The 27,241-nt window shown below is 39.3% G+C and overlaps 1 protein-coding gene across 1 annotated transcript; it reads right to left on the minus strand.

Moving 5' to 3' along the window:
* Nucleotides 1-5,587: 5,587 nt before the first annotated feature.
* Nucleotides 5,588-26,460, minus strand: LOC143875415 (U-box domain-containing protein 43-like). The gene is made up of 4 exons (XM_077376961.1): nt 24,954-26,460; nt 17,108-17,414; nt 10,388-10,864; nt 5,588-6,870 (listed from the first exon to the last, which is right to left on the minus strand). The coding sequence occupies exons 1-4, from the start codon at nt 26,175-26,177 to the stop codon at nt 5,744-5,746; spliced, it is 3,135 nt and encodes a 1,044-aa protein (XP_077233076.1). The 5' UTR covers nt 26,178-26,460; the 3' UTR covers nt 5,588-5,743.
* Between the last annotated feature and the right edge of the window lie 781 nt (nt 26,461-27,241).

The following is a 27,241-nucleotide window of genomic DNA, read 5'->3' on the forward strand; positions in this document are numbered from 1 at the left end:
TGTTGTTTGCAACGAGGTAACCTTTTATCTCTCTTGTTTCTTGTATTGACTCAAGTTTCGGGTGAAAACTTGAGAGAAAGACGTTGTATTACTTATTTGATTAGTAGATATTTCGTCGGTTTCACCCCGTGATTTTTCCCTCTTTGTTGGAGGGTTTTCCATGTAAATCTTTGTGTTCTTTTGTGTGATTGCTCTCTTGTTAGTTTGGTTTCTTTAATTCACATATTTATTTGCTTCGTAATTAAAGTGGGTTTTCTTTGGCGAAAAACCCAACAAAACGGGCTTTATATGGCCTCAAACAAGATCCACAGGCATGGTTCAACCGATTTAGTGCTTTTCTCCTTGACTATGGGTATTGTTGCAGTGTAGCAGATTCCTCTCTTATTGTATATCGACACGGTGAAGGTAGTACATTCTCCATCTATATGCGGTTGATATAATTTTGGTTGGAAATATTCCATCTTTACTTGACTGTGGGAAGCTCTTTCTCAATGACATATTTGGGAGCACTTCATTATTTTCTCGGCATTGAAGTTCATCACACATTCGATGTCTTTTTTTTTATCCCAATCTAAATTTGCAACTGATCTTCCGGACCGCGCTATGATGAAATCATATAAGAATATCTCTACACCTATGGAAGCCAAATCCCGAAGTACGAAAGGAACTCATGAACCTCATTCAAACATTACTCAATACCACAGTATTGATGATGCACTCCAATATCTCACCATGACTAGATCAGACTTATCATTTGCAGTTAATAGTGCATGTATGCCAACATATGCACAATTCAACAGTTGCCCACTTTCAAATAATCAAATGAATCTTACGATATGTTCTGGGTACTATGCATCTCTAATGTTGATTGAGCTGGTGCCCCATTACTAGGAGATCCACAACCGGTTTTTGTGCTTTTCTTGACTCCAATTGTACATATTGGAGTGCCAAAAAGCAATCTACCGCCACTCGATCTAATGCGAAAGCCGAGCATCGTGCTATGGACTCTACCGTGGCTGAGCCAACATGGCTTTCTTTAATCCTTCAAGATATCAGCCTCCCTCACTCATAAGTCATTTACACTCTTTTGTGACAACACGAGTGCTCTTCACATGACCATTAATTTAGTCTTTCATGCTCGTACCAAGTTTTGGCTATCACTTTGTATGGGAGAAGGTAGCCCTCGACTCTTTGGTCATGAAGTTCGTTTCGTCCTAGAATCAACTAACCTATATATTTACAAAGACCCTATCTTGAGATGTCTTCATTAAACTACTTACCAAACTTGGTCTGTGGCCTCGGCCACCATCCAGTTTGTGGGGGAGTAACCTTGCATCATTATGACTTGCCTAAGCTGTCCTTTTGATTCAGGCAGCAGATCGATCTTGCATATAGTGAGTGCAATTTTACTCCCATTAGGCCCATATGTAATTAATGAGCCAATTACTAGTGGGACCGCGTATGGAATTTATGGACCAAGGGATAAGATAGTGATTAGTGAGTGCATTGTACTCCCATTAAGCCCATTTGTAATTATTGCTTGTTGGAGGGAAAAACTTGCGGTTCTCTGAAAAAGGTTTTACTTATAATTTTTTAAGGCTATTGATATTTGTAATACCATGTTTTAATTATTGCACAAACTCAGCTTGTTCTTTCTTGGCTTCTAAGAGCTTTCTGGGAGAACAGTAATTAATATTTAATAACCTTTGACAGCTGTTTAAATAATAAAAAGACAAGATGATCTAGTGCATTTATCAAAACATGATAGTGCCAAATTCAGTAGCCTTTTTTAAAGGGAGATGATATTTTCACCCCTCTACAATACTCATTCGCCCCCTTATAACGTGAACATGAGGCAACTTTAATGTTTTTTGACGTCAAATCACGTTAAAAGGATGGGGGCGAATGCGTACTGCAGAGGGGTGAAAATATCATCTCCCTTTTTAAACCATGGAGTTTTATATCATTGTGTTTCTAAATATCGAAGGTAGAAGTCTATAAAATAAATATTCTAATGGAGTATTTTCATGTGTGAGTCTCTAAGTCTGATTAGAACAAGTTGCAATTAGAGTTTATAGACTGATCCCAGTTGTTGATTTGATAGGCCATCACTAGTTCTAGATTGTGTTCAAATTAAGCCATAAACTTATTCATTATGGTGTGACCAAACTAGACTCATGCGGGGGGCAACTGGATCAAGGACCAGACCTAATCACCTGCCACATGTATAATAAGTGCCAATGGACCACACCCATCCAAATCAAATTCAAATTGCATAGTCATTCTCCCCAAAAGTTCTCTCCCACATTATTGGTTAGAGATTATTTTTTCCCCCAAAACAACCAAGTGCATGAATGTAACCATTTCTTTTCCTTATATAGAAAAGGGAAACAGAATAAAAAAGGGCCATGTGGAGGTTGATAGTTTTCTAATTGAATGGCTTTTGTGTAAAGTAAATACATCGTATCATATTATAATTCTTGTTCTAAATCACGTGTTCAATAGCACCTAGCTTTGGCCAAGGTTCCTTTATCTTTCAACTCAAAGCTCTAAGAGACAGGAAGAAGGTGATTTTAATGGTTTCAAATTTTGGAAGATCACTGACTATACATATAAATATAGGCCACGAGGAGAAAAATCCACTATGGGATGATTCATTGATTCTAGTTCTTCAATTTGTAGCCACTAGAATGAACGGCGAAATAATAATTAAAAATCCTTCTGTATTCATAATGAAAGCTTGTGCATCAGAATTATCCAATGGGGATCAAATTTGCTTCATGATGTATCCATAGAAGGCCTATGTTAATAAATTGTTTGGATCATTGGGCAGGTAACCCTTACTTATACTTTTGTCCAGACATATTTTTCATTAAAATACAAGTGCATCAATCATTAAGAACACAATTTGGATTTGAGGAAATTAATATTTTTCATAGAAAAAATATTCCATTAAAAGATACTAGGTATAGTAGGTTAGCAGTTTTCCTTGAAAACAATAACAAATTTTTTTTTTTAGAAAAAACCCAATGGAAATTAGTTTACCAAAAGTTGGAAAATTCATTCACCATGGAATTTTTTTTTTTGAAATAGCGTTTTAGCTTACGTTATTGGTTTGAGTTTGAGTCAAGGCTGCAACTCGGGTCGGGCGGGTCGGGTTTTGGAGAACCCAACCCTACCCGAGAAATATCTCGGGTCGGGTCGGGTCGGGTTTTTTTTCGGAAAACCCACAATTCCCAAACCCGGCCCTACCCATGATAAATCTCGGGTCGGGTCGAGTTTTTTCACGTTGACGCAATTTTTTAAGGAAAATTCTTGTTTTGCAAGGCAACTCAACTCATAGAAGTAGAAATTACACTCACAGTACACTTGAATCAAACAATGATGTAATTACACTCACATTACACTTGAATCAAACAATGCTGTAATCAAACAATGTTGTAATTACAATCAAACAATGCTGAATCAAACACTTGAATCAACTCAACTCATAGAAGCAGAAATTACACTCACATACAATAACAGTGGGTGCGTGGGTTTTCACTTTTAACTTTTAACTAACAATAGAAAAAAATGTACATACTATAACTTATGTAACTCGGGTCGGGTCGGGTCGGGCCCTTTCAAACCCGGCTCGACCCGAGATTCATGCGGGCTTTTGAATGCTCAACCCGGCTCGACCCGAAACCCATGAAACCTGAACCCAACCCAGGCTATTTTCGAGTCGGGTCGATGCGGGTCGGGTAAAACCCGGCTCGAGTTGCAGCCCTAAGTTTGACTATCCAAACAGAAGCTGTCCAAAATTAATTTAATCAATGCAGGCATTTTGGAGGGTCGGAACCATTGATTTAATGGGTGGCTAAGTAAAATAATATTATTGAACTGATTCTATCTTATCTGACACAATCAACTTTCTCAATCACTCGACAGATTAAGTTTACTGGAAGAGCGGAGGCTTTCTCAAAAGTTTTTTTTTCCAGGCCGGCAACTCGTGTGATGTTGGTATTATAGCATACAAGGCTTAGTGCAGGATGACCAAAACCTCTAACATGATGCATCCATCCATTATGGAGTCTGTTTCGGATGTGCTCTTTTACCCTTTTGGAGCTTCCACTACCTTGGCATGTCCTAGCTAGCCATTTTTTTCAAACAATATAATAATTGTTTGTCAAGGGAATCATAGTGGCATTGAGTAAAAAGGAGAGGAAAACGGGAAGAATATAAAAACGGGATACAGAGGTATTGCCATGTGGCGCACTCACAGAGTGCGGGATTCTGTTTTACTTATATATAGTAGTTGCAGACCCATGTGTTGCACGTGAATGAAAAATAAAGAAAAACAAAGAATCAAATGAAGCGAACTATGAAAAAAAATCAGAAGTTACTCCCTCACTGCAGGAAACCCAAAAAAAAAAAAAAATAAAGGGGGCGGCTTAGCGCACGAGGCTATTGGTGGGGTCTAGGGAGCGCTAGATGTACCCAACCTTACCCCTACTTTGCAGAGAGGCTGTTTCCGTGACTCTAACCAGTTACCACTAGGGCTAGATTAGCTGTTACAATTTCCCGAAGCTCTCAAATGCCTATTGAAGAGTGTAGTTAACAAAGTAAAGAGTTTTCTTATAAGAATAAGGGAGTGGGGATATCATTTATCGTTATTTATATTAAGGGATTTGCTAGGGACCATCGCAGGAAGGCATTCACGGCTGGCTGTTGCATGTGAGAGCAGCTGCCTTAGATGAATTAAATGAGTAAGACAAAATCTTCTGAAAAGTGAGCCTTGTGGCTGCTCTCATATGCAACAGCTAGCCGCGAAATGCCTTCCTGCGATGGTCCCTAGCAAATCCCTTAATATAAATAACGAGAAATGATATCCCCACTCCCTTATTCTCCCACCAGGATTATGGTTAGGACTGAATCCTAGGTTATATAACAATAGACAACATGTCCCACGTGACCTATGTTATTAAAGATAGATGGGGCCAATAGAAATGGGCTTATTGGCTTTACAGGTTAAATAGAAGGATTTTTCATTTTTGGGTCCTTCATAAAAGACATTGTACCTCACTTCTACCACACGAAAACACCATGAGACTGTCTAAGTGATTTTGAGTTCGCCTTCCTCAGATTATACTAATTACTTATTCATCAAGCATCAACCAAAACTCATTTAGACCTTTTTTTTTTGTTTTGAACTCTCTCTCTCTCTCTCTCTCTCTCTCTCTCTCTCTCTCTCTCTCTCCCTGTTAGCAACCATTTCTCTCTTAAAAAATCAAAATTCACCTTCAATACAAAAAAGAAGAGAGAAAAAACTGATTTTGTAATCCTTATTATTACTAATGGTATGTCCTCGAGATGTTCTACAAGATCCTCACAACAAATTATATGGTGGGCGGCCTTGCATGCACGTGCAGCCAAAAAATACAGTGGAGCCCACATTATTTGGATGATCTAAACCATTCATTTGTTGGGCTGGGCCCTGTCGTAGATAGGGTTTGCCCACAAAATCTTCTCCATAGGATGATCCTAACTCTGATATGTTGACAGCTACCTGATAACAATCTCTCTCACTAAGTACGCCCACTTAGAATAGAAAATGCTAAGCTCATTAGTTAGCTCCACCTTTATCATATAATGCAAAAACCAATGACATTTAATTTTTATACAAACGTGGTTGTGTTTAATAAATGTTGATTTCCAATAAGACAACATCAAAGAAAAGCAAAACACAGAGGCCATGGTTTGATCATTGGTCGTTTGCCAATCTTCGGCCGCGAGCTTGATTTGAGTTCTTCCCACTGATCCCAGATAGTTGCTTGAGGTTGGTAAGTGCATCCTGTGCATTCCTTTTGGTGTTGGCATTCCCATGCTTAAATGCTTCCACCAAAGCCTTCACCAGACCTTGATCAACTGAATACATCTGAGCATGGTTTTCCACCCTCAAGAACCTCTCCACCATCCATATCAATCTTTCTTGAAGCTCTCCAGGCCTAGACTCTGTAAATAGAGTGGTCACCATGTCAACAACATTAAGTCTATCGAGTTCATCAACGGCGTACTTTAGAGTCTGGCCATCTGATACAAGTGTCGACAATGCTTCCACTGCAGTTATTTGAACCTTGGTGTTTTCATCATTCAGAAGATCAGCCAATGGCTTGATAGCTTGTCCTTTAATCAAACAAAACGCACTATTCTCGTCACAGGAAACACCATGTACTGGACATGTTGCGGGAATCTTGGGTGTCTTCCCACACACAAACATGAGAGAAGCACAAAACCCATGTGGAGGTTGAGGTTCCAAGTCTCTCGCCGACGCCAATGTCCTCGCTGACTCTGATAAGTGTTTCAACCCAAGGGCAGATAGTTGCTTCACTTCTGATTGTGAAGAGAAGCTGAGATGCTCCCGGAAAATAGCCATAAGATTATGCTCTTGCACAGTGTCCAGGACCATTGGATCAGGACTCCTAGCAAAGTGTAATAAAATACCAAGAAGTCCCTCCATCATGCTTGCGGAGGGCCGGGGACTCCTTCCAACTAAGCTTCCCCGTTGCTCTTTAAGAGTAGTGACCGTCCATCGTATAAGACTCGGTCCTAGGATTGTCTTCACCTCATTGTCTGATATGGGAAGGTTGGCAAGTATGCACGCAGCTTCCGATCTCTCACCGAATGTACAATCAGTATCCAATAACTTTTCTTTTAATACGGGTATCTTGTTAGTAGCACTCAGCTCATTCGCCAGAACTTGCCCTAGTCTCTTGGAGAGGAGGCGTGTAAGCCTAAAAGCATAAATTCTGGGCTCAGCTTCTGGATGTTCAAGAAATGGTATGATGATCCCAATGCCATCACCACTTTTTATATGGGAGGCTGCAGAGTCTGCAAAAGAGAGGAATAGTGAGAGAGTGTGGATGAAATAGAGAATACGTGATTTAACTTTCGAAGCATCATCACTTTATGGTATGCTACAATTTTGCCACACATCCATCTATATGCTCCACATCAAGGAAAGATGGCCGGACGAATCAATAAGGATTGCCAGAAAAGAGATGAGGATGATTTGAAATTTCAGTTTCGGTCCCAATTTCGGCCTAGCCTGAAGCTGAAATTTCGGGTCAAAATTTCGGCCAGAATTTGGTACACCCGAAATTTCAGATTTCGTGAAATTTCGGTTTCGGTTTCAATCGAAATCCAAAATTTCAGACCGAAATTTTGGATTTCGGCTGAAATTTAAAACCATGGATACAAATGAAGTAAAATAAGAAAAGAACAATGGACCGCAAAATATAATAGAATTATTATAATCATAAAAGAAAATCCAAAACATGCAGAGAGGAATCATTACTTTCATAACACTGTAGATACTAGATAGAGACTCATCAGCAATACGGTAGAATATATAGAAAACTGACGCACTAAACAAACAACTCACAGTTTCTGTATAATCATTTGTCATCATCTAGAGAAGATCATTGAGGAATCACCAACACTGGTGCATAAATACAAGCGATATTCAAGTAGATTAATTTCCAAATGCGGATCTATGATGGCAGATTAACATTTGCAAGTCTTTCATTGGGATGCCCGTGGCAAAATGATAGGCATGTGATCCACGACGTAAAGAAAAACATGTACACTTACTGGAAGGATGATCTAAAAATTATTTTGGTTCTGTGAAAACAAATCAGCAACAAACCTCAAGTAGAGGAGGGAGCAAATCACCTTTCACTGAACCAATTCACAAACTTGATACATACTAAGCCATGGCCAATTTGAAGACATTTTTAGGAAGAGTTTTATTATTGATCATCGCGAGCATCTTTATGAAAAGCTGATCATATTCAAGTGGTAAAGGCCGCAACCCACAAATGGAAATACAAAAGAAAATTGATAAAATAACAAGGATAATGGGAAATAATAGAAAGGCAGAATCACTCGATGCCGGATAGGATGCTAGGAATCACTCAGACTAGCAAGGCGGAATCGCTCAACGCCAAAAAGGAATCACTCAACCCTTTAGAAGGAATATATATATATATATATATATATATATATATATATATATATATATATATATGAGAAAACTGTTGGTGAGCTTAAGCGCACCATTTTTTTGGTGCGCTTACGTTGTTATAACGCCTCCCATTGGTGCGCTTAAGCGGGACCCAAACATTTAAACGAATGGGAGGCGTTATAACAACTTAAGCGCACCAAAAAAATGGTGAGCTTAAGCGCACCAACAGTTTTCTCTCTCTCTCTCTCTCTCTCTCTCTCTCTCTCTATATATATATATATATATATATATATATATATATAGAAGGTACTCCCTATATATTCCTCTCTCTCTCTATATATATAGAAGGTACTCTCTCTCTCTCTATATATATATATATATATATATATATATATATATATATATATATATATATATATATATATATATGAGAAAAGCGTAGGTACTCTCAGGAGTAGATAACTTATCTACTCCCTAGCTTAAAATAACAGTTGGGGCCATATTCTTTGGGTAATCCAAAGCATTCATTTGATGGGCCCTCACATAGATAGGGTGTGCCCAAAAAATCAGCTCGATAGGATCAACCTAACCCTATGAACTGTGGAGGCAAAAAATGGACAGATTTGTGCAAGTTTATACACGTCCATTTTTGCCTCCACAGTTCATAGGGTTAGGATGATCCTATCGAGCTGATTTTTTGGGCACACCCTATCTATGTGAGAGCCCATCAAATGAATGCTTTGGATAACCCAAACAATGTGGCCCCAACTGTTATTTTAAGCTAGGGAGTAGGTAAGTTATCTACTCCAGGGAGTACCTACTCTTCTCTCTCTCTCTCTCTCTCTCTCTCTCTCTCTCTCTCTCTCTCTCTCTCTCTCTCTCTCTCTCTCTCTCTATGGAGGTATGGGATGGTATTTTATCCATATTTGGTATTCATTGGGTCTTTCCCTCTAGCCTTCAAGAATTATTTGTAGGTTGGATGGAAGTCCCATGGAGGAAGACATGTAAGGTGCTTTGGTCATTGTCGTTGCTGGCCACGATGTGGGTTCTATGGAAAGAAAGGAATGATAGAATCTTTGAAGGAAGAGCTAAATCATCCTATTTCTTTTCATCAAAGCAATAGCATTAACTATTGTTTGGGCCAAGTCTCTCCCTCTTTTCTGCTTTGTCTTGGCATTTGAACTTTGGGAGGGTTGGAGAGTGATTTGTAATGGTGTGGAAAATTGTCCTTTGGTTATACAATAGTGGCAGTCTCCCCCCGTTGGATTGTCAAAGCTAAACTTTGATGGTTCTAGTTTTGGGAACCCCGGGCCTGCGGGTATTGGGGTTGTTCTTAGGGATCCAAATAGGAGAGGTTATTTGGGCCTTTTCAGGTCCTATTGGCTCAGCGGATGCTAGCGAACCAAAAATTAGAGTGACTCATCAAGGCATAATGCTCTTGGAGAAGGAGAGTTTGTCTCAAATTATTGTCGAAGGATATTCGCTAAAGGTGATTAGGTGGCTTAGAGGTTCTTTAGTTCCTCCTTGGAGACTCGCTCGATTCTTTGATGAGATTAAGGATAGAATAACAGGATCCTCCATTACTTTTCAACATGTGAGGAGGTCTGCCAATGGGATAGCTGACAAACTTGCTAGGGATGGAGTAATTAGGCAGGGCTTAGAGTTGTTTGATATTTTACCACCTTGATGGGGATGTTGGATTGTATGTGTCGAATGTGTTTGTTTTCTTTTCTTTTTGTGCCATATTTTTATCATTTGGGAAGTCTTTCTCAGTCTTCCCCTGTTCAATGAAAGTTGTTACCATTCAAAAAATAATAATAATTGAAATCAAGGGCCACAATCATCTTTAAAAGGCATTCTTAGGATTTTTAATGTTCAGAATTGGGAAATACTAAATTTTTATCACTTGCGTGATAGAAACCCCACAAACTTTGTAAAAAAATCAAAAGATAATTGACACCAAAATTCACTTGTGAAATTTGCTTCGTAATAGATACAATTAAAAGTTAAGAATTTCCTCCCCTTAAGCATTTAAGGAAGTTCTCCTGCGAATAGAGACCTGGTAAATACATCCACTAACGACTGAATAGATTAATATGAACAAAGCCTATGAATTAATCATCCAGTTAATTCTTACTTAACATTATCTTACTCAAGTAAACAGGAACTTCCATTTGGAATGAGGAATTAACTGACAGAGTTCTCGACTTGATAAATCGAGAAGGATACAGAAAGCACCTCAGACAAATCAACATGCAAACTTTCACAGAAGGTAACTCAATTCCTTTTTTTTTTATAGAAAAGGTAACTCAATTCTTGTACTCCATTTTAGCAGCAAGTGGTTACAAATGTCATTTCTTAAAAAGAAACTAGGAATAATACCTGATGCTTGAGGAGAAGATAAAATTCCATAAAGAATCTGTAGAAGTGCCAATTGACATTTAGCAGATGCTTGAGACAGAAGACCCAAGATTCTATGGATAATGAACTCTGACCGCATGGTATGCCCTTCCTTACTTGCAAATGCTAGTTCCCAATGCCCTGGCTTTGAGACTATGTTTGCAATTGTTGATGCTGCAAACTCCTTGAGATATAATAATGGGTCATCATGTAATGGTTGTTGGAAGAGAATATTTGTAAGCGGTGGAAGCACAAGCAAATCAACAAGGATACTGGCATTATCATCCAAGGCCGACAGATTACTCAAAGCTCGCAAGCTTGCCGCCCTCCCCTCTAGCTTGGATGAAAGCATGTCAACAAGTACTTTACCACCTTGCCGAGCAATGTGTTCTTTACCATTGTTAGCCAAAGTCATATTTCCCACAAGTGAGGCCATCTCTATTTTAGTTTCTTCGGTACCTGTGTTCCAGAAAGGCTACACGGTTGAGTAAAAGACAGAGATACATGAAATTTCCAGAAGACAAACTAGGGCAGTTAATAGAGGAAACCTGAAGGATTCATTATGATTTCACAGTAAATATTCAATGCGCAACCAGTACAACAAGTTTATACCAGAACAAGATCAAAATTGCACTGCATATTGTTTCAACCAATGCCAACTTTTGCTTTCTTTTTTTCCTTGTTATAGATTAAACGTAAGAAAGGTACATAAATTAAAAGAAAATAAACTAGCCAAAACAATAGAGGACAGTGATCTTTCTTTCTGAGATCTCTCTTTCTCTTTCACGATTCCAAGCTTATAATTTTCTTTTTACTAGACGATCCCATCACCACATCTACTGGACCTTCCACTTTGGCTTCTGCCCATCAAGCACCCAATCTTTGCTCCATCTTAGGGCACTCCAACCATGAGATCTAAAATCTAAAAGGAGATGGCCCCCAAGATTCAAGTCTGGGGTCCAACAATAGAGGACAATGATCCGACACAAAGTGGGCCAAAGCCTTTTGGCATAATTCGGGAAACTTTTCCAGCTAGCTAGAACAAATAAGGAAACGGTCGATCCTGCTTCGCTTAGAATTCCTAGCCCAAGTGAATTGCGCTCCCATCAAAGGCAAGTCCATCAACTCTATGTGATGCAGGACAATATCTATTTAGGGAAAATCCTACACTCTTAATGGGATTAAGACTTTAGGACAGTTAAGGGCTTACGCAGAAAACTAAAAGAACACTTAACAACTAACCTAGGGCTAAATTAACCCCTAATTAATCTATGAACAACAATAATAATAAGGCCTAAATAACATAAATAATTGTAAAGATCATAATTAAGCATGAACTAAACCTTATACAAATCAATCAAAGCGATAAAGATTCATAAGATGAATTGATAATAGAAGGATTAGTCCGAAACTAGGCATACGCATGCAACCAATTAAAAGAACTAAAAGATAATGTAAGACCTATCAATTAGATGTAACAAAAGCATTAGAAATTAATAATAATCAATGAATAAAAAAAATGTCCAGCAGCAGGAATTGGGTCAAAACTGTCTAGATTTAAGCTGTAGGGGTATTTTTGTAATTTCTGCAAATCTGAAAATTGAAGGAAACTGCTGTCCAGATCTTAGGTAAGGGTTTAGGTAGATAAAAGAAAGGTAATTCTAGGGTTTAGGTTCTGATTTCATGATAGGTTTAGGCTATGGATCTTTATAAAGGGTTTCCGGGCTTGAAAAGGGTAAGAAATTGTAATAAGGTTCAAAAAGGTTTGAAAGTTGAGATTCTTGTGAATTTTAGGTGAGGTTTAATCACTAAAACAATCCCTCAAAATCTCAAAACAAAATCTTGAAGAACAAGGGAGATCTATGGATTCTGGGTTTTCTAGTTTTAGGGTTCAAGAACAAAGAAAATAGAAAATCTGATTTACTAACCTTGTCTATACTTATTTGATTGAAGAAATAGAAGATAATATGTGAGAGGAGAGGAGAGAAGATGGTTCCAAACCACAAGAAGAAGAGAGAAAAAGAAAGCCCAAATTTCTGGCTTCAAGCAAAACGTCAATTTTATTCAATATTCAAGAAATCCCTTACATTGCTTTCATAAGATGTATTTATAAGAAAATAAACCATAAAAGATAAATTATAACATAATCCACTAAACTCAACCATTCATCTAATCCAAAGTAAACTAAACAAAGTTAAAAACTTACCTAAAATAGTAATCCCATAATGTGGGAGCCGGATTTTCCCCGCCCTGATTATTCTTTTGGGAGGCGCGGGATCACCACGTCAGGTGCCGTGTAAAGACGGGCTTTTGCTGCAAATCTGGGATAAATTCGTTTTCGAGAAATCTTTCTGGTTTCAACAACCTAGAGAGAGAGATTGATAGAAAGAGAACAAGGGCTCTGGGACTCGTCATGAGACTCTTCCTCGCAACAACCTATCATTAGTTCCACCTTGACAAAATTGGGTGTCTACACGTAATAAACATATACAACTTCCTAAAAACACTCATAACTTGCTCAAATCACATCCAAATCATGTGATCTTGGGCTCATTGCATAGGTAATTGAAAAACCTTTCTAATAATACCAAAAACACACCAAACGGATGAGATTTGATGCCTAAAAAGCAGGATACAAATAAAATGACGAAAATAGAAAATAAATAATAAAAAAGACATCCATGCTAGAGTCTCCACCATCAATCTCGTCCACGTCTGCGCTTGTAAACCTTGAATCCAAGCCCATTGTTGATGTCCCCATCACTATGTTAGCAATGAAGTCTGCGAAAGCCATCATATTTTGGCTTAATTTGCTGCACCCTACTCTTTCCTCCATTGATGTTATTTCGTTAAAATCCCCCCTAAAAATCATGGGTGCAGCCATTTCCCTCTAACCCCCTCTAGCTCCTCCAATAAAAGGTTTCTATCCTCCTGGGATCACTGGGCCGTATACCACTGAAAAAGTCCATATTGAGTTATCACTTAGCTTTGTCGGAGTAAGAAGCAAGATGACCAGGCCAGATCTAGTGCAGAGACAGAGTATCGAGCTATGGCTCATACGTGTGGAGAGTTGACGTGGTTGAGGCCAATTCTATCTAAGATTGGTGTTCCCCATCTCTAGCGTCATTGTACTGTGACAGTAGAGCGGCTCTTCATATCGCCTCCAATCCAGTTTTTCATGAGAGGATGGATTGTCCCTTCGTTCATGAGAAGATCTAGAAGGGAGAGATTTGCACCATGTTCACTCGATCTAGGGATCAACTGGCTGATGTATTCAGCAAATCATTGAGGAAATCTAAGTTGAGTGACATTTGTAACAAGCTGGGGTTGTATGACATAAACACTCCAGCTTGAGGCGGAGTGCTCGAAAGGTATTTTAGTATTTACCATCATCTTGTGTAACCCTAATATATATCATATTACGTGAGAGGTATTACGTGAGGTTGATTATTCGACTCACTTCCCCATGTCTTTCTCTTCGTCTTCCTCTTCTTCTTCTCCATAAAAAATCATAAACAAATCATAGAAAAATAAAATAGATAATTATTCATTTTTCATCCAAATCTATAAAAGTAAATAGAAACTACTATGATTAGTTATTCAATATCATAATAAGAATTGCTTGTTACATACTTATATTTCAAAAGAATTATCACATACTAATCATATATCTTTCTCATCCAAAACCATGCGTATCAGATAATAATCTAAAAAAAAATAATAGACACAAAATCATATCAATTCTCAACGTCTGAAACATCACATGACAAAGAACAATTATAAAAACTGGTAAGTCTTCAATATTGTCCTCGTTATAGTCATTGCGCTCCTCAATGAAAGTAATGTCCTTAAGCACATGCATTGTACTTGAATAGGTCAAACTGGTTTGATTCATTCAAACTCCTCATTTGTCTTCATCCTTCTCAAGAGAGGGTTTTTGAAGGCTTCTTCTATTGCGGGAGAGAAATGAGGTCTGTCGAAAGAAAGTCCTATTTTCTTTAATACAAAACTTGATTAGGATAAATCACATTAATCGTATGAATCATAGCATTTACAATCGAATTGTAAGATTCAATCAAAAATCGCAAGATTCACACAGAATAAAAATCAATTATGAGATTCAAATCGAAATCCAAAAGATTTGATTGAATCATGTGATTTAACTCGTAAATCATAAGATTTTCAAAACAATAGTCTGCAGAATACAGTGTTTGTTCATCCACGGACTCGAGATGAACATGCTCCTAGTTGCTTTTGGAATGTGGAAGAGGTATCAACTAGCTTTCTAAATCAAAAGAAATTGCATAAAGCAGAATTTGTTCAAAAACTTCAGCTTGAGAAGCCATCTCTAGAGGGAGATCCATCAGTCGTTCCACATCTACTTCTAGTGGAATTGAATAAGGAAAATACTTGAGAAGTGATTGACAAAACAAGGGAGAGCAATACACGCATGTGCTTTAGTTGCGGAGAAAAGGATAAACGCCATCCAAGTGAACAAAGAGAAGGGGGTTGAGGGAGCCAAAGATGAAGCTGACTATGAAGCAGATGAGTTAATTGAAGAACTCAACAAAGAAGAAAGGGATTGCTAGCATATTGAAATAGGTTATGACCATTCAGAAGGATGGAGATGAATATGAAAAAAGGCGCAGCATCTTTCCATATGCAAGCTCCATTCAGCGGAAAAAGTGTGTACATAAGCAATTGATGAAAGAAGAAAGAAGAAGATGTTGTTTCCATGGACTTGGCTAGTAAACTAAATCTAAAGATCAAATGTTATCCCCATCAATATCTGCTTGCATGATTAATAGGTGGCAAAAAGAGAACAGTCAGTTCAATGTCTCGTCCAATTCTTCATCAGGAAACATCAGATGATGTGTGATGTGCTCCCAATGGACGTGGTCCATATCTTGTTGGGTGGAGCGTGGATCTCTGATAAAGGTAAGACCCATTCAGTGAAGAACACAAACTCATTCTAACAGGAAAGTAAAATGCTCATGATGAAGCCACTGTGACCTCCGGCTCAAGCGAAGGTAGGAGAGAAGGAAAGTTACTACGTACGTCGACTCACCAGTTTAGAAGAGTATGAGAAGAGGTAACAGAGAGTGGTAGGCGAAAGCAAATTGGATGATATCAAATTGTTGCTAGTTGGGAAGAGTTAATGTAAGAGCATCCACTCCATCCATGTGCAATGTTATAAGTTTTAAGGAATAGAAGAATAAAAGAAATGGCACTTTCATTAGTTACTATTAACAACTTAAGTGACTCAATTAATTGGAAGGCATATTTATTTCATATGTTTGACTATGAAGGGAGCTACTAAACGCATAAGGTTCACATGCATGAATAGTGTTTTCGGTTTTAGAGTTGTCTTTTGGGTTAAGTTCGGTATCTTTAGAAGTCTAAAATGAAGGGATAGAATTAAGTATCGAATAAGATATTGAGAGCGAGATAATTTTCTTTTGATGTAATTTTGGAAGCATTTTTTATGGAATGACAACTCTGCATGTTTTGGTCGGATAGACAAGATATGGTTGGAATGCGATGCTATAGTCCTTGTGAGGTAATTCTCATTTTTTAAAAAAACCTTTGAGTCAATCATTGAATTGCCCGAGTTGACACGGTTTTACCTTGAGCTAGTCCAAGTCCAAGTTTTGCCCCACTGAGCCAATTAGACTCACACGATTAAGTGGAAAACTAACTACCACTCATTGATTGCATTTTAACTAGGCTGCATTTTTATCATAGTACGAGTTTTATAACAGTAACAAATCCACAAGTCTAGAAGGGTGTGTTGTTTTTTTCTCATTCTAAGAAGCATGTTTCTCTGATATGTCTGTCGTGTTTCTTTAGCTTCGAATAGAGGACATTTATAATTATTTTTGCGGGTATTTTTCGCCAAAATTTTGAAGTGTCCATTTCAGTTGGAAAACTCATAGAAAAAGGATGTTTGCTTTATTTTTTATATTATATTGCAGGAAATATTTTCCTGACATTAACAAAGAAGCAAAGCACCTAACAATATGAGATAAAATCCAATGATGCAACATTTCATTGATGAGTATGTGGACCACAAATTTTGAGGTGTCCATTTCAGTTGGAAAACTCATGGAAAAAGGATGTTTGCTTTTTTTTATATTATATTGCTGGAAATATTTTCCTGACATTAACAAAGAAGCAAAGCACCAAACAATATGAGATAAAATCCAATGATGCAACATTTCATTGATGAGTATGAGGACCACAAATTTTGAGGTGTCCATTTCAGTTGGAAAACTCATAGAAAAAGGATGTTTGCTTTTTTTTTATATTATATTGGTGGAAATATTTTCCTGCCATTAACAAAGAAGCAAAGCACCAAACAATACGAGATAAAATCCAATGATGCAACATTTCATTGATGAGTATGAGGACCACAATGATGAATGATACTACAGAAGAAATTATTATTGTTAAAAATAAAATGCTTATAAGCATGAGTAAACAAAGAATTGGTAAAGGTTATTCAGCAAAAAAGAATACTTAATAAAATGTGCAGAGAAACCCAAAGCAAACAAATTAATGGGGAGCCCGAGGCAAATAAATTAATGAGGCTGTTAAGGATTCACATAAACTACCCATTTTCTGCAGAACAGATATTCATGCAAAAAGTGATTCTTCAAGTAATTTCAGACGGGAGAAATGGTGAAGCAGGTTTGGACATACCTTCACAAAGGCGACTAAGTAAAGGTCGAAATCTTCCTGCTGCTGCTAAATGTTGAACATTTCCCTCCACTTTTTCCAAGTTTTTTAAGACCTCTTCAGCAAGATTAGATAAAGTAGGGTGCTCTAAGTTTTCAGCCATACTTGATAGAAGAACTAGAGCCCCTCTCTGTGATGCCAAATTTGCACAATAACTTTCATCACTTGAGAACTCAAGTAATAACTTCACAGCATACTCTTTCTCCTTTTCCAAGCTCCCAGCAAGACTATGTATAGCTAATCTAGTCAGACCCTCTTCAAACATTATTACCTGTACAAAAAATAACCAAATTTATCAAATTTAAGAGCACAAAAATTTCTGAAATTACAATTGTCTAATGTTAGACAAACAAAACATTAATGCATAATATCAGGTTTATAACATCGATATTTTGAAAAGCATAACCAACCACTTTGAAAAATATGGCTCCTTATATTTTTGAGGGAATGGAGAGCGAAGGAGAACACACTAGGGAAGAGAATGGTGAGGAAGCTGAAGAAGAACACCGTGACACTGTGTGGAGCAAAGAAGCGAAGCATTATGAGAAGGTGAATAACGATTGAAAGGCTAGGAACTTGGGGGATTAGAGGTGTTCCAGGTGCTTGATCAGTAACTTCAAGTGTCAGGCTGCCTACTAGCGCTGTGGTAAGATTGGGTTGTTGCAGGACCAGAACTTCCTATGGAGGCCTTCTTCGGATGTAGACCAGCCCAAGAGATCATTCCAGCTTGCCAACGGCATACGATCATGTTGAATGAGAGAAGAGGATGAGAGAAGAGAGAAGAGATAGTGAGAAAAGAGTGAGTTGGATGTAGCTCCCCCTCACTTATGTGTTTATATAAAGGGAAAGGTAAAGAGACTAAAATGCCCTTAGGCATGCCCTCAAGCTGGAATGTATATATTGAGCATTCCAAGCTTGCTACAAATATCACTTAGCCTAGCCCTGCTTAGGTGCTTGGTGAGAGCATCAGCAAGCGCCGATCGAGTGAAAGTAGTGCATATCTCTCTCTCTCTGCTGGATCCTGTGTCGAATGAAATGGCAATCCACCTCTATGTGCTTAGTACGCTCATGAAAGACCGGATTAGTAGAAATGTGAATCGCTGCCCTGTTGACAAAGTACAGTTGAGATGGTGATGATGATGAAAATCCAATCTCAGATACGAGTGAATGTAGCCAGATAAGCTCACTGCTAGTGTGTGACATGGATTGATACTCAGCTTCAGCAATTGACTTGGTTACAACATTTTGCTTCTTGCTTCCCCAGGATACTAAGTTATCTCACACAAAGGTACAATAGCTAGTCATAGAGCATCTATCTGCTGGGGAACCTGCCCAGTCAGCCTTCTACTCTCTGATGGCCATGTCTTTTGAAAAGCAACCCTTTCCCTGGAGCGCTTTTCAAATATCGAAGAATCTGACTCACAGCGGCCAAGTGGGATGTACAAGGGGCACTCATGAACTGGCTAACAACCCCCACTGCATAAGAAATACAATGACGAGTAACTGTGAGGTATATGAGCTTCCCAACAAGCCTTTAGTATTTACCAAGGTCATGTAGTAAGTCATCCTCTTATGGGTGGAGCTTCGTATTCGGGTCCATGGGAGTAGTAGCTGGTTTCACACTCAGCGACCCTGTCTCATCTAAAAGATCCAACACATACTTCTTCTGTGAGAGGAAGAGGCTCGCACCCGAGTAAGCTACCTCAATCCGCAAAAAGTATCGAAGACAACCAAGGTCTTTTGTGGAGAATTCTTTCTGCATAGAAACCTTTAACCGTTGTATGCCAACTGTCCCTGTGATAATAATGTTATCCACATACACTATGAGCAGGACATGGCCAGCCCCAAACTGAAGACTAAACACTGAATAGTCAACTGCACAATGTCACATGCCATATCTCATGAGAGCCTCACTGAACTTTCCAAACCAAGCTCGAGGGGATTGTTTGAGATCATACAAGGATTTGCAAAGCCGACATACTGAGGAGGACATCTCCCTCTGAGCAACAAACCTAGAAGGTTGCTCCACGTAGTCAATCCAGGTTTTCATTGAACTCTTCTTACTGGGATTGTAATGGGGCTATTTCTCTACAATCTATTCCAGACTTCCACCGAGGGATATGGGGGAGAATGGCTTCGAGTATGGTTTTAAATTTCCACCGAAGCGAAACGACTGAAATGTTTCTTTTTCCATCCCCATCAAAATCGAAACCGAAACGTCCGAAATGTATAAACCAAAATCGTAAGAGTAATAGCAGTATACTTTATCAATATATATTACATAATTATATTTATATGAATATAATGCAAAATCTGGTGTATTTGCTTTGTATAAATATTTATATAAATAACATGAGAAATTTAGTATATACAAAATGATCTGACATGCGCGACAATGCATGTCACAAGATGTTTGATATTGTTAAAGCATTATAGATTGTTGTCTTGCTTATGTGATGGTTTCTAAGTGTGTATTTGTGCATATTCTAGCATTTCATAAAGTTCTATCTATAAATTCTATCATTTGCATAAGTTTCCATATGATTCCGTGATTTTATAGGATTTCCACCAAAATTTCCAACCAAAACCGAAACATTTCTGATTTCACAGCAATCGAAACCGAAAACGAAATTTGATATGGATGGGCCTGTGCACATCCTTGAAATTCAGCTGTCCGGAACGAGCGGCTTTGAAATGGGGTTCAGGCTTCATCAGATTGATGCCACAAATTCATCAGATTGATGCTTTTGTGGTAATCATGGTGCTCCCTTAGCAAACAAACCCGGAAGCTCTAATTTAGTTATGGCAACAGAAGTTAGAATCCCCTTTTGAAGAGCTCTCAGTGTAGTCCAAGAGGTGCATGGTGCACTCATCGCCTTTATGGTGAAAGACTGAAAGGTCTCCGGAATACCGACCCACGCACGATGCGAAGCAAACTTTCGAGCTATAGGGGTGCCGATAGGTCAGATTGACTGTGTTGACCCCTCGTGTCTTCTGGGCCGAGGTTACAAGTCAGGAAAACAATTGATCAAGGACGTCAGTGAGGTGACGTACCTTCTGGCTTTCCCATTGTTTATTGAGGCAGCCATTGTCTGGGTACCATGAAAATTCAGCCTGAAGTGTTGAATCTCACGGGCACATCAGCAACCAGGATTGAAGTGCCGGGAGATATTCCCTCTCAACCTAAAGATCGTAGCATCCAGTTTGATCCCGTTGCATCTAGAGTACCCCAATCGTCGAGTCCTCCTTTGATAGCTTTCCTAGAAACATTGCTTGTTCCTAACTGCCCATCCTGTCGTCGGTAGCCAGCTGAATCAATCAGCTGAGGAGCCAGCAGCTAGAGCTGGGGAGATGGAAGAAGGGGTGGCGCATGGTAGCGTTGAGCAATTTTTTGAATTGACTGTGCTATCGCGCGCCTCTGGTCATAGCCTTGATGGCAGTCGACACGTGACTCCTCCACCGCAAGAAATGTTGGAATCTCTTGAAAATGACAGGTTGGCATTGTTTTTGCAGACAAAATTGACGCCCAAGGTGTCTAGTGCAGGGCAGGTGGCATCGTTTCGCAATCCCGATAGGATGAAGTTTGTTTCTTGTCGTTTTCTACGGATCAGTCTGGAGGTCGGCCTGGCGTGAATGCTGAGGCCCCTCTTTTCTCATGTCCAACTGATCATGTGCCAGGCAAGCCCAGAATCTCCATGACTGCCCAGTCGACCCATCTAAGAAGGGAGGTGTACCTCTTCTGGCCTTGGGCCCAAATATGGCCAATAGGTTTGGAGCTCCGCCAGTGTGTTAGGATCCAGACATCTTCTCGAACAACAATGGAAATTCTCAAAGGTGTGTTACTTTAGTGAGGGTTTTTCATGTTGCTAAGACTGAATTTGTGTTTTTCATGTTGCTAAGGCTGAATTCGTGACTTCCTAACTTTAGATGAACTAGTGTGAAAATGAACGCATCATTATTATCGATCAAATGATGCCACGGCAGGTGGCATTGTTTAACACAATGTTACCTGGAACACGGTTCGTTCCAGTAGGCAATACGGGAATGGGTACGGGGTACGATGGTAGCCCATAATTTCATATATTTTTACAAGAATAACATTCCATAGCCCATAATACATACATTTAATAAACAAAATCAGAAAACATTCCATAGCCCATAATACATACATTTAATAAACAAAATCAGAAACTTCATGTATGCCATTCATATATATTCAAAATGAAAATTCTAGTTCCAATCCAATTCATAATATAAAAATTTGAAGATCTACAAATATCACCAAATTCATTACCAACATATATTGCATTATCAATCTTAAATGAAAGCAAATAAAATATAACTATCCAATTCTGAAATAGAAACATAATCCAACTAATAAACTATTGTGCACCTCTTTTTTCCTAGTCCACCAAAGTGTTCCCTCTTGCAAAGATGGATATGCGAGTTTGTTGTAGTCTGTGTCGACAAATTGATGGCCTGCTTGAACTTGGAGGAGTGAGCATTGTGCTAGAAGCCGGCATTGAAGCATACAAGGATGATGTTTCATCATATTTTTCTATAAAGTCGTCTGAAGCTACTGTGTAGTGGTCATCGAGTGATCTCGATCTCAAATCATCCAGTCGAACAATATAATCATCCTATTACTATGTTCTGGATCAATGCCCCATTTCTTAAAAGGACCGTCCTAAAAGTTTCCGTGAAACGTGATTGGAGGCTAATATTTGAACGGATGAAAACCAATTTATCAGCACCCAAGGAGTTTAACCTATTTCTCTTCTTGACACTATGAATAAAAGAGTACGTGTTTGATGATACCATTATTGGAGAAATTTTACAGTGCATGATCAAAAAATGAATGGTTTGGATCACCCAAAACAATGTGGGCCCACCGTTTAGGGGTGTGCATTAATCGGTTAAAACCGAAATAACCGACCGAACCGAATTCGGTCGGTTATTTCAGTTCGGTTACCAAGTGTAACGGTTCGGTTTCGGTTACCTTCCTTATAAAATTTCGGTTTTCGGGTTCGGTTTCGGTTTTCGTGCAAAATTATTTCGGTTTAACTGAAGAACCGAAAGTATAAAAGAAACGAGGGTATTTCATAATTCATGAGTGAATATAGTGTAACCCACAGCCTTTAACTTCTACTTTTACTAGAAAGTAACTATTTTATAATAAAGAAAGTATTATCATGCATGCCAGCTGTCTCTAACTTTTTCTTTGAGAAGAAAGTGCATTAAATTTCTCTGCAGCCAGTGACATAGGGATTTGACCTCTCATCTAAGTGGGCCCCATTACAGTCATGACACCCATCAAATACCCATAATACCCCAACTGTTTGAAGCCTTTATACACCCATCAAAAGTCTAGTTTCTTCATTAAGAAAAATCTAATTCTGGGAATCTGTTCTCCCAACTCTATCTGTAACAGGCTAGGTGGCGAGAAATCATAGGAAAGTGGGTCAGAATCTCGTGCAAATTAAAAATGGGATTTCCAAATTTTTTACAAAGAAAGAGTAGATATAGAAAGATTTTATAAAAAGAAAGGCTCTTTTTGAAGAAGAGAGAGAGAGAGAGAGAGAGGTCGATCCACCTCGCCGGAATGACAAAATCGGTGTTTGACCGAGGCCGGAGCCGGTGGAAAAATGCTCCCCTTCACCTTCTCCATCTCAAGAACTTCACCTTCTCCATCTCAAGCAAATAGGGTTTTGCAACGCACCAAAACCCTAGGGTTTTCAGGTTCTATGATTTCCTTCCCCATTTTCTCCACTTCTCTTCTTATTTTTCATTCTTACTGATTTGCAGCTTTTTTTTTCTTTTATTGTTGCAGATTTAGGGCTCCTGCTCCATTCTCTTCAGAGCTGATTTAGGTAATTTTTTTGTTTGGAAATTATTTGTTAGTTAATGTGCTAGATTTTGTTCTTACAGTAGTGGAATATGGTTTAGGGTTTCTGATTTTAATTCTCAGAATTCGGTTTTCGGTTAAAACCGAAAAACCGAAATTGGTTTTCGGTTTCGGTTCGGTTCGGTTTCGGTTCAAAACTTTGGGTAACCGAAAAACAGTCGGCTTCTTGATTTCGGTTATTTCGGTTCGGTTTAAACCGAATAAGCACCCCTACGTATTTTTGGGCTGGACGTGCATACGATGTCGTCCACCTTCACTATAGAAAATCTCCCATTATTGAGCACATAGTCGACCAATTGATATTGGAATAACCTTGATCGGAAGATCCTAAGTTCCTAACCACTCATTTTATTAGGCCTAGTTTAATGTTATGCCAAGGGAGGCTAAAGCGTTGTTATATTGGCATAATCTTGATCAAAAGATTCTAACCACTCGTTTTATTGGACCTAGTTTAATGTTATGCCAAGAGAGGCTAAAGTATTGTTATGTTGGCATAACCTTGATAGGAAGATCCTAACCACTCATTTTATTGGGCCTCATTTAATGTTATGCCAAGAGATGCTAAAGCCTTGTTATGTCTAATCCTAAATATGATGATCAAGCATATCAACTGGTGGCTGCTGACAGTTTTTGGATAAGGTAATCACATTTGGCAGCTATTTCAAAAAGAGAATAAAACTTGTAATGCCAATATTAGTTTTTGGGAAAGGTAATTACATTTAACAGTTGTTTAAAAAAGAGGTTAAAACTTGTAATGCCAATATTAGTAGGCTTGTGGTTGGATTTTTTTGTTTAGGGTTTTTAAGTGGCTCCATGCCTTCCACGGTTTCCCTTTTCCCTCCTCTCTTATGCCATCTACAAACCCTCTCTCTCTCTCTCTGTGCAAAAGCAAGGAAGCATGGGAGGATGTTTTACAGTACTGTACATAAACTGCATTTTGACAGGAGATCTTCAATGGAAGTTTCTGTTGGAACTTGGAACTTGGAACTTGGAACAACATCTGTTTGAGGTCAGTCTCGTTACCTCTTCTCTGTTTCTTCTTTTTTTCTTTCCTTTTTTTTTTTTTTTTGCCTCCAAGAGGTATGATTAGATTAAAGCTGGGAAGGAGACTTAGTCAATTTGAGCTGGGTAGATTCTTTCGCCTTCTTCATGAGAATTTTCTAAAGGATTCATTAGCTGACCCCAACTAGTTAAGGACAAAGGCTTAATTGAGTTGAGTTGAGTTTCCACATCTCTCTCTCTCTCTCTCTCTCTCTCTCTCTCTCTCTCTCTCTCTCTCTCTCTCTCTCTCGGGTTGCCCAGGTTGCCATTTTAGGCGATTCAGGTCCCAAATGACCAAGGTTTGGGGTCGTGCCACCCTGGATCCCGGGTTAGAGGACGACCCTGGTAACATTGGTTTAGCGATCCCCGATGGGATGAAGTTTGTTTCTTGTCGTTTTCTACGAATCAATCTGGAGGTCGGCCTGTGTCATTGCTGAGGCACATGCTCTTTTCTCGTGTCCAAACTGATCATGGGCTGTGGACAGCCCAGAATCTCTGTGACTGCCAGTGAACCTATCTGACCTGGGAGGTGTACCTCTTCTGGCCTTGGGCCCAGGGATGGCCATTAGGTTCGGAGCCTTCGCCAATGTGTTAGGATCCAGATGTCTTCTCTAACAACAATGGAATTTCTCAAAGGTGTGTTACTTTAGTGAGTGTTTTTTTTTTCATGTTGCTAAGACTGAATTCGTGTTTTTCACCTTGCTAAGACCGAATTCGTGACTTCCTAACTCTAGTTGAACAAGTGTGAAAATCAACACATCATCATTTATCGATGAAAGAAAATGTCTATGCAAATGAAATCAATCATAAAAATGACTTTAAATCATAATACAGAGAAAGGAAAGAAAAAAAGACTACTCGCACCTTGCTCTCATCGTCTTTGGCCATGCTAAGCAGAACCAATAGAGCTTTGCTTCTCATATTCGAAATAATACTCTTGGAGCGGTACTTGAGCATCTTGATGATGAGAAGCACGATTCCCGCATTCCTCACTCGATACCTACTCGAGGGGTACTCCTCAGAGATGTTATAAATGTTATCCAACGCTCGTTCGATGCAATCCACCGGAGAAGAATCCTGGCCAAGATACTGCAATGCGGACTTGATCTGGATCTCAATGTTACGATTAACCCACTCCTCGATAGCTCCGGCGAGTCCAATATTGGGCTTCTGCTCTAATGATTTAAGAACCTGACCAGTAACAGGACAGGTGGGATCCCGTCCATCCTCAATACAACGCTCAAACCAGTAATGAATCGCGGTACGCTCATACGTCTGAGAAGATTCAAGCACCACAGGATCCTTCATCACCTGTTTAGTAAGTGGGCAGAGAAAATTCTTAAATGGAGAGATATGTGCATCCTCCTCAAAATCAAGATCTAAACACTTAGTCGAAATATCAGGCATGATAGACCAACTATCAAAAATCCTCTCTAGAGAGATCAAAATCCTCCTATCCGATACCGAATTCGACCCCGCGAGATCATTCTTGAGCAGCTTAATCTGCTCAGCTAGTTCCAGATAATTCTCCGAGTCAGTACCTAGTGCACGAGCTAAATCCATAATAATCGCGCTTTGAACAGCTTTACTGGTCTGTCTACCTTGCGCCTCTTTCTGTAGTGTACAATAAACCCTTTCCTCATTCTCTGTTACCCTGAATTGGGAAAGTTGCATATCTGTGGACAGGTCAGAGACTTTTTTTCTGAGGTCAGAGTTGTGGAGGAGAGAGGAATCGAGCAGGGAAAGCCATGCGCCAATTGCTACCGTGCGCTCTTCGAGAGATGCGCAGAGGGAGTGACAATGGATGAGGACGTAGATTCGGCTTTTAGTACGGTAGTCGGAGAGGATCTCGCCGGATTTCGTAAGATCTCCGGCGATGCCTTTTAAGGCGGTGTGAACAGAAGGGGGTGGGTTTTGAGGGGATGATCCGAGGAGCTGTTTTAAGAGGTGGTGGAGTCGTTTTATGTAGCCAGAGAACCTTCGTGGGCTTTCCCAGGAGTAGTAGTCCTCAGAAGGGCCGCAGATTTCTGAGATGGCGCTGTTGATTGATTCCACTGCTGCTGAGGGGAATCCGGTGGGAGACGTCATTTTCCGGCCGGAAGAGGCCACCGGAGAAGAAGGGCTGTTAGGTTTTGCATTAGAGAGAATGGTAGAGAGGGGGTTTTGGAATTTAAATTTCTTAGTGAAAAAAAAAAAACTCTCTCCGTGTTGTTGACTTGTGGGATATCTTCCAAGGCGTTTGATGATATTTTTGCCCTCCAAATTTCCCTCATTCACCCCCTATGACCTGTGTTATTATTATAGGAGCTCTGGTTTTCAGGGTTGGTGAATTTTGTAGATGGGAATATCTTGTTTCTGGATAAAAACAGGAGAATAGCTAGTCCAACTATTTATCTACCGGAACATGGCGGTCATAGGGGCGAATGAGGGAAATTTTGGGGGTCATACATCTTCATTGCTATGCTCCGCGTTTTGGAAGGGGAGAGAGAAGGGATATGGTCAACGGTCAACCAACACTGCTAGCATCTTGCTAGCTTGCGCAGGATGAATGTTTCCATCATTGTTAGCAAAACTTAGTTTTAAATAGTTTGATAAATGCGCCCCTTTTCATTAATTCGGACACCCAGCTACAGTCTATGTGGCAATCAGGTCGGTTGAATCCTTCCCATGAAGCTCATCAACCCCTCTCAAGTCATAGATACCATGCAGCTGGGTGTCACAAATAATGAATAGGGGCGCATTTATCACTTTCCAAAAAAAATACACACGTTCTTTTTTTACGAATTACTACACTTGATATTTTGAAAAAACGTGAGTTATTGTCGGATCAAATATCATGGACGGGATGGTGAGTACCTGTTTGTACGTCATATAATTTCTCTGCTCTGGCAAGCCTTCCAAAAGCCTACTATATTGAGGAAAATGATTGTGAGCTTGAAGCTCATATAGCTTATATGAGCTTGAGGGCCGAAACACATGTGAGCCCACATTGTTAGGATGATCCAAAGCATTCATTTGAAAGGCCCTTACATAGATAGGGTGTGTACAAAAAATCGGCTCCATAAGATCATCATAACCCATCCAAAAGTGGAGGGTAAAATGGACAGACCCCGTTTGCCACAAATCTGCCCATTTTTTCCCTCCACTTTTGG

This window comes from Tasmannia lanceolata, unplaced genomic scaffold, assembly GCF_043159265.1.
Source record: "Tasmannia lanceolata isolate RefF3 unplaced genomic scaffold, GAP_Taslan_0.1 ptg000002l, whole genome shotgun sequence".
In the NCBI taxonomy this organism is placed as follows: Eukaryota; Viridiplantae; Streptophyta; class Magnoliopsida; order Canellales; family Winteraceae; genus Tasmannia; species Tasmannia lanceolata.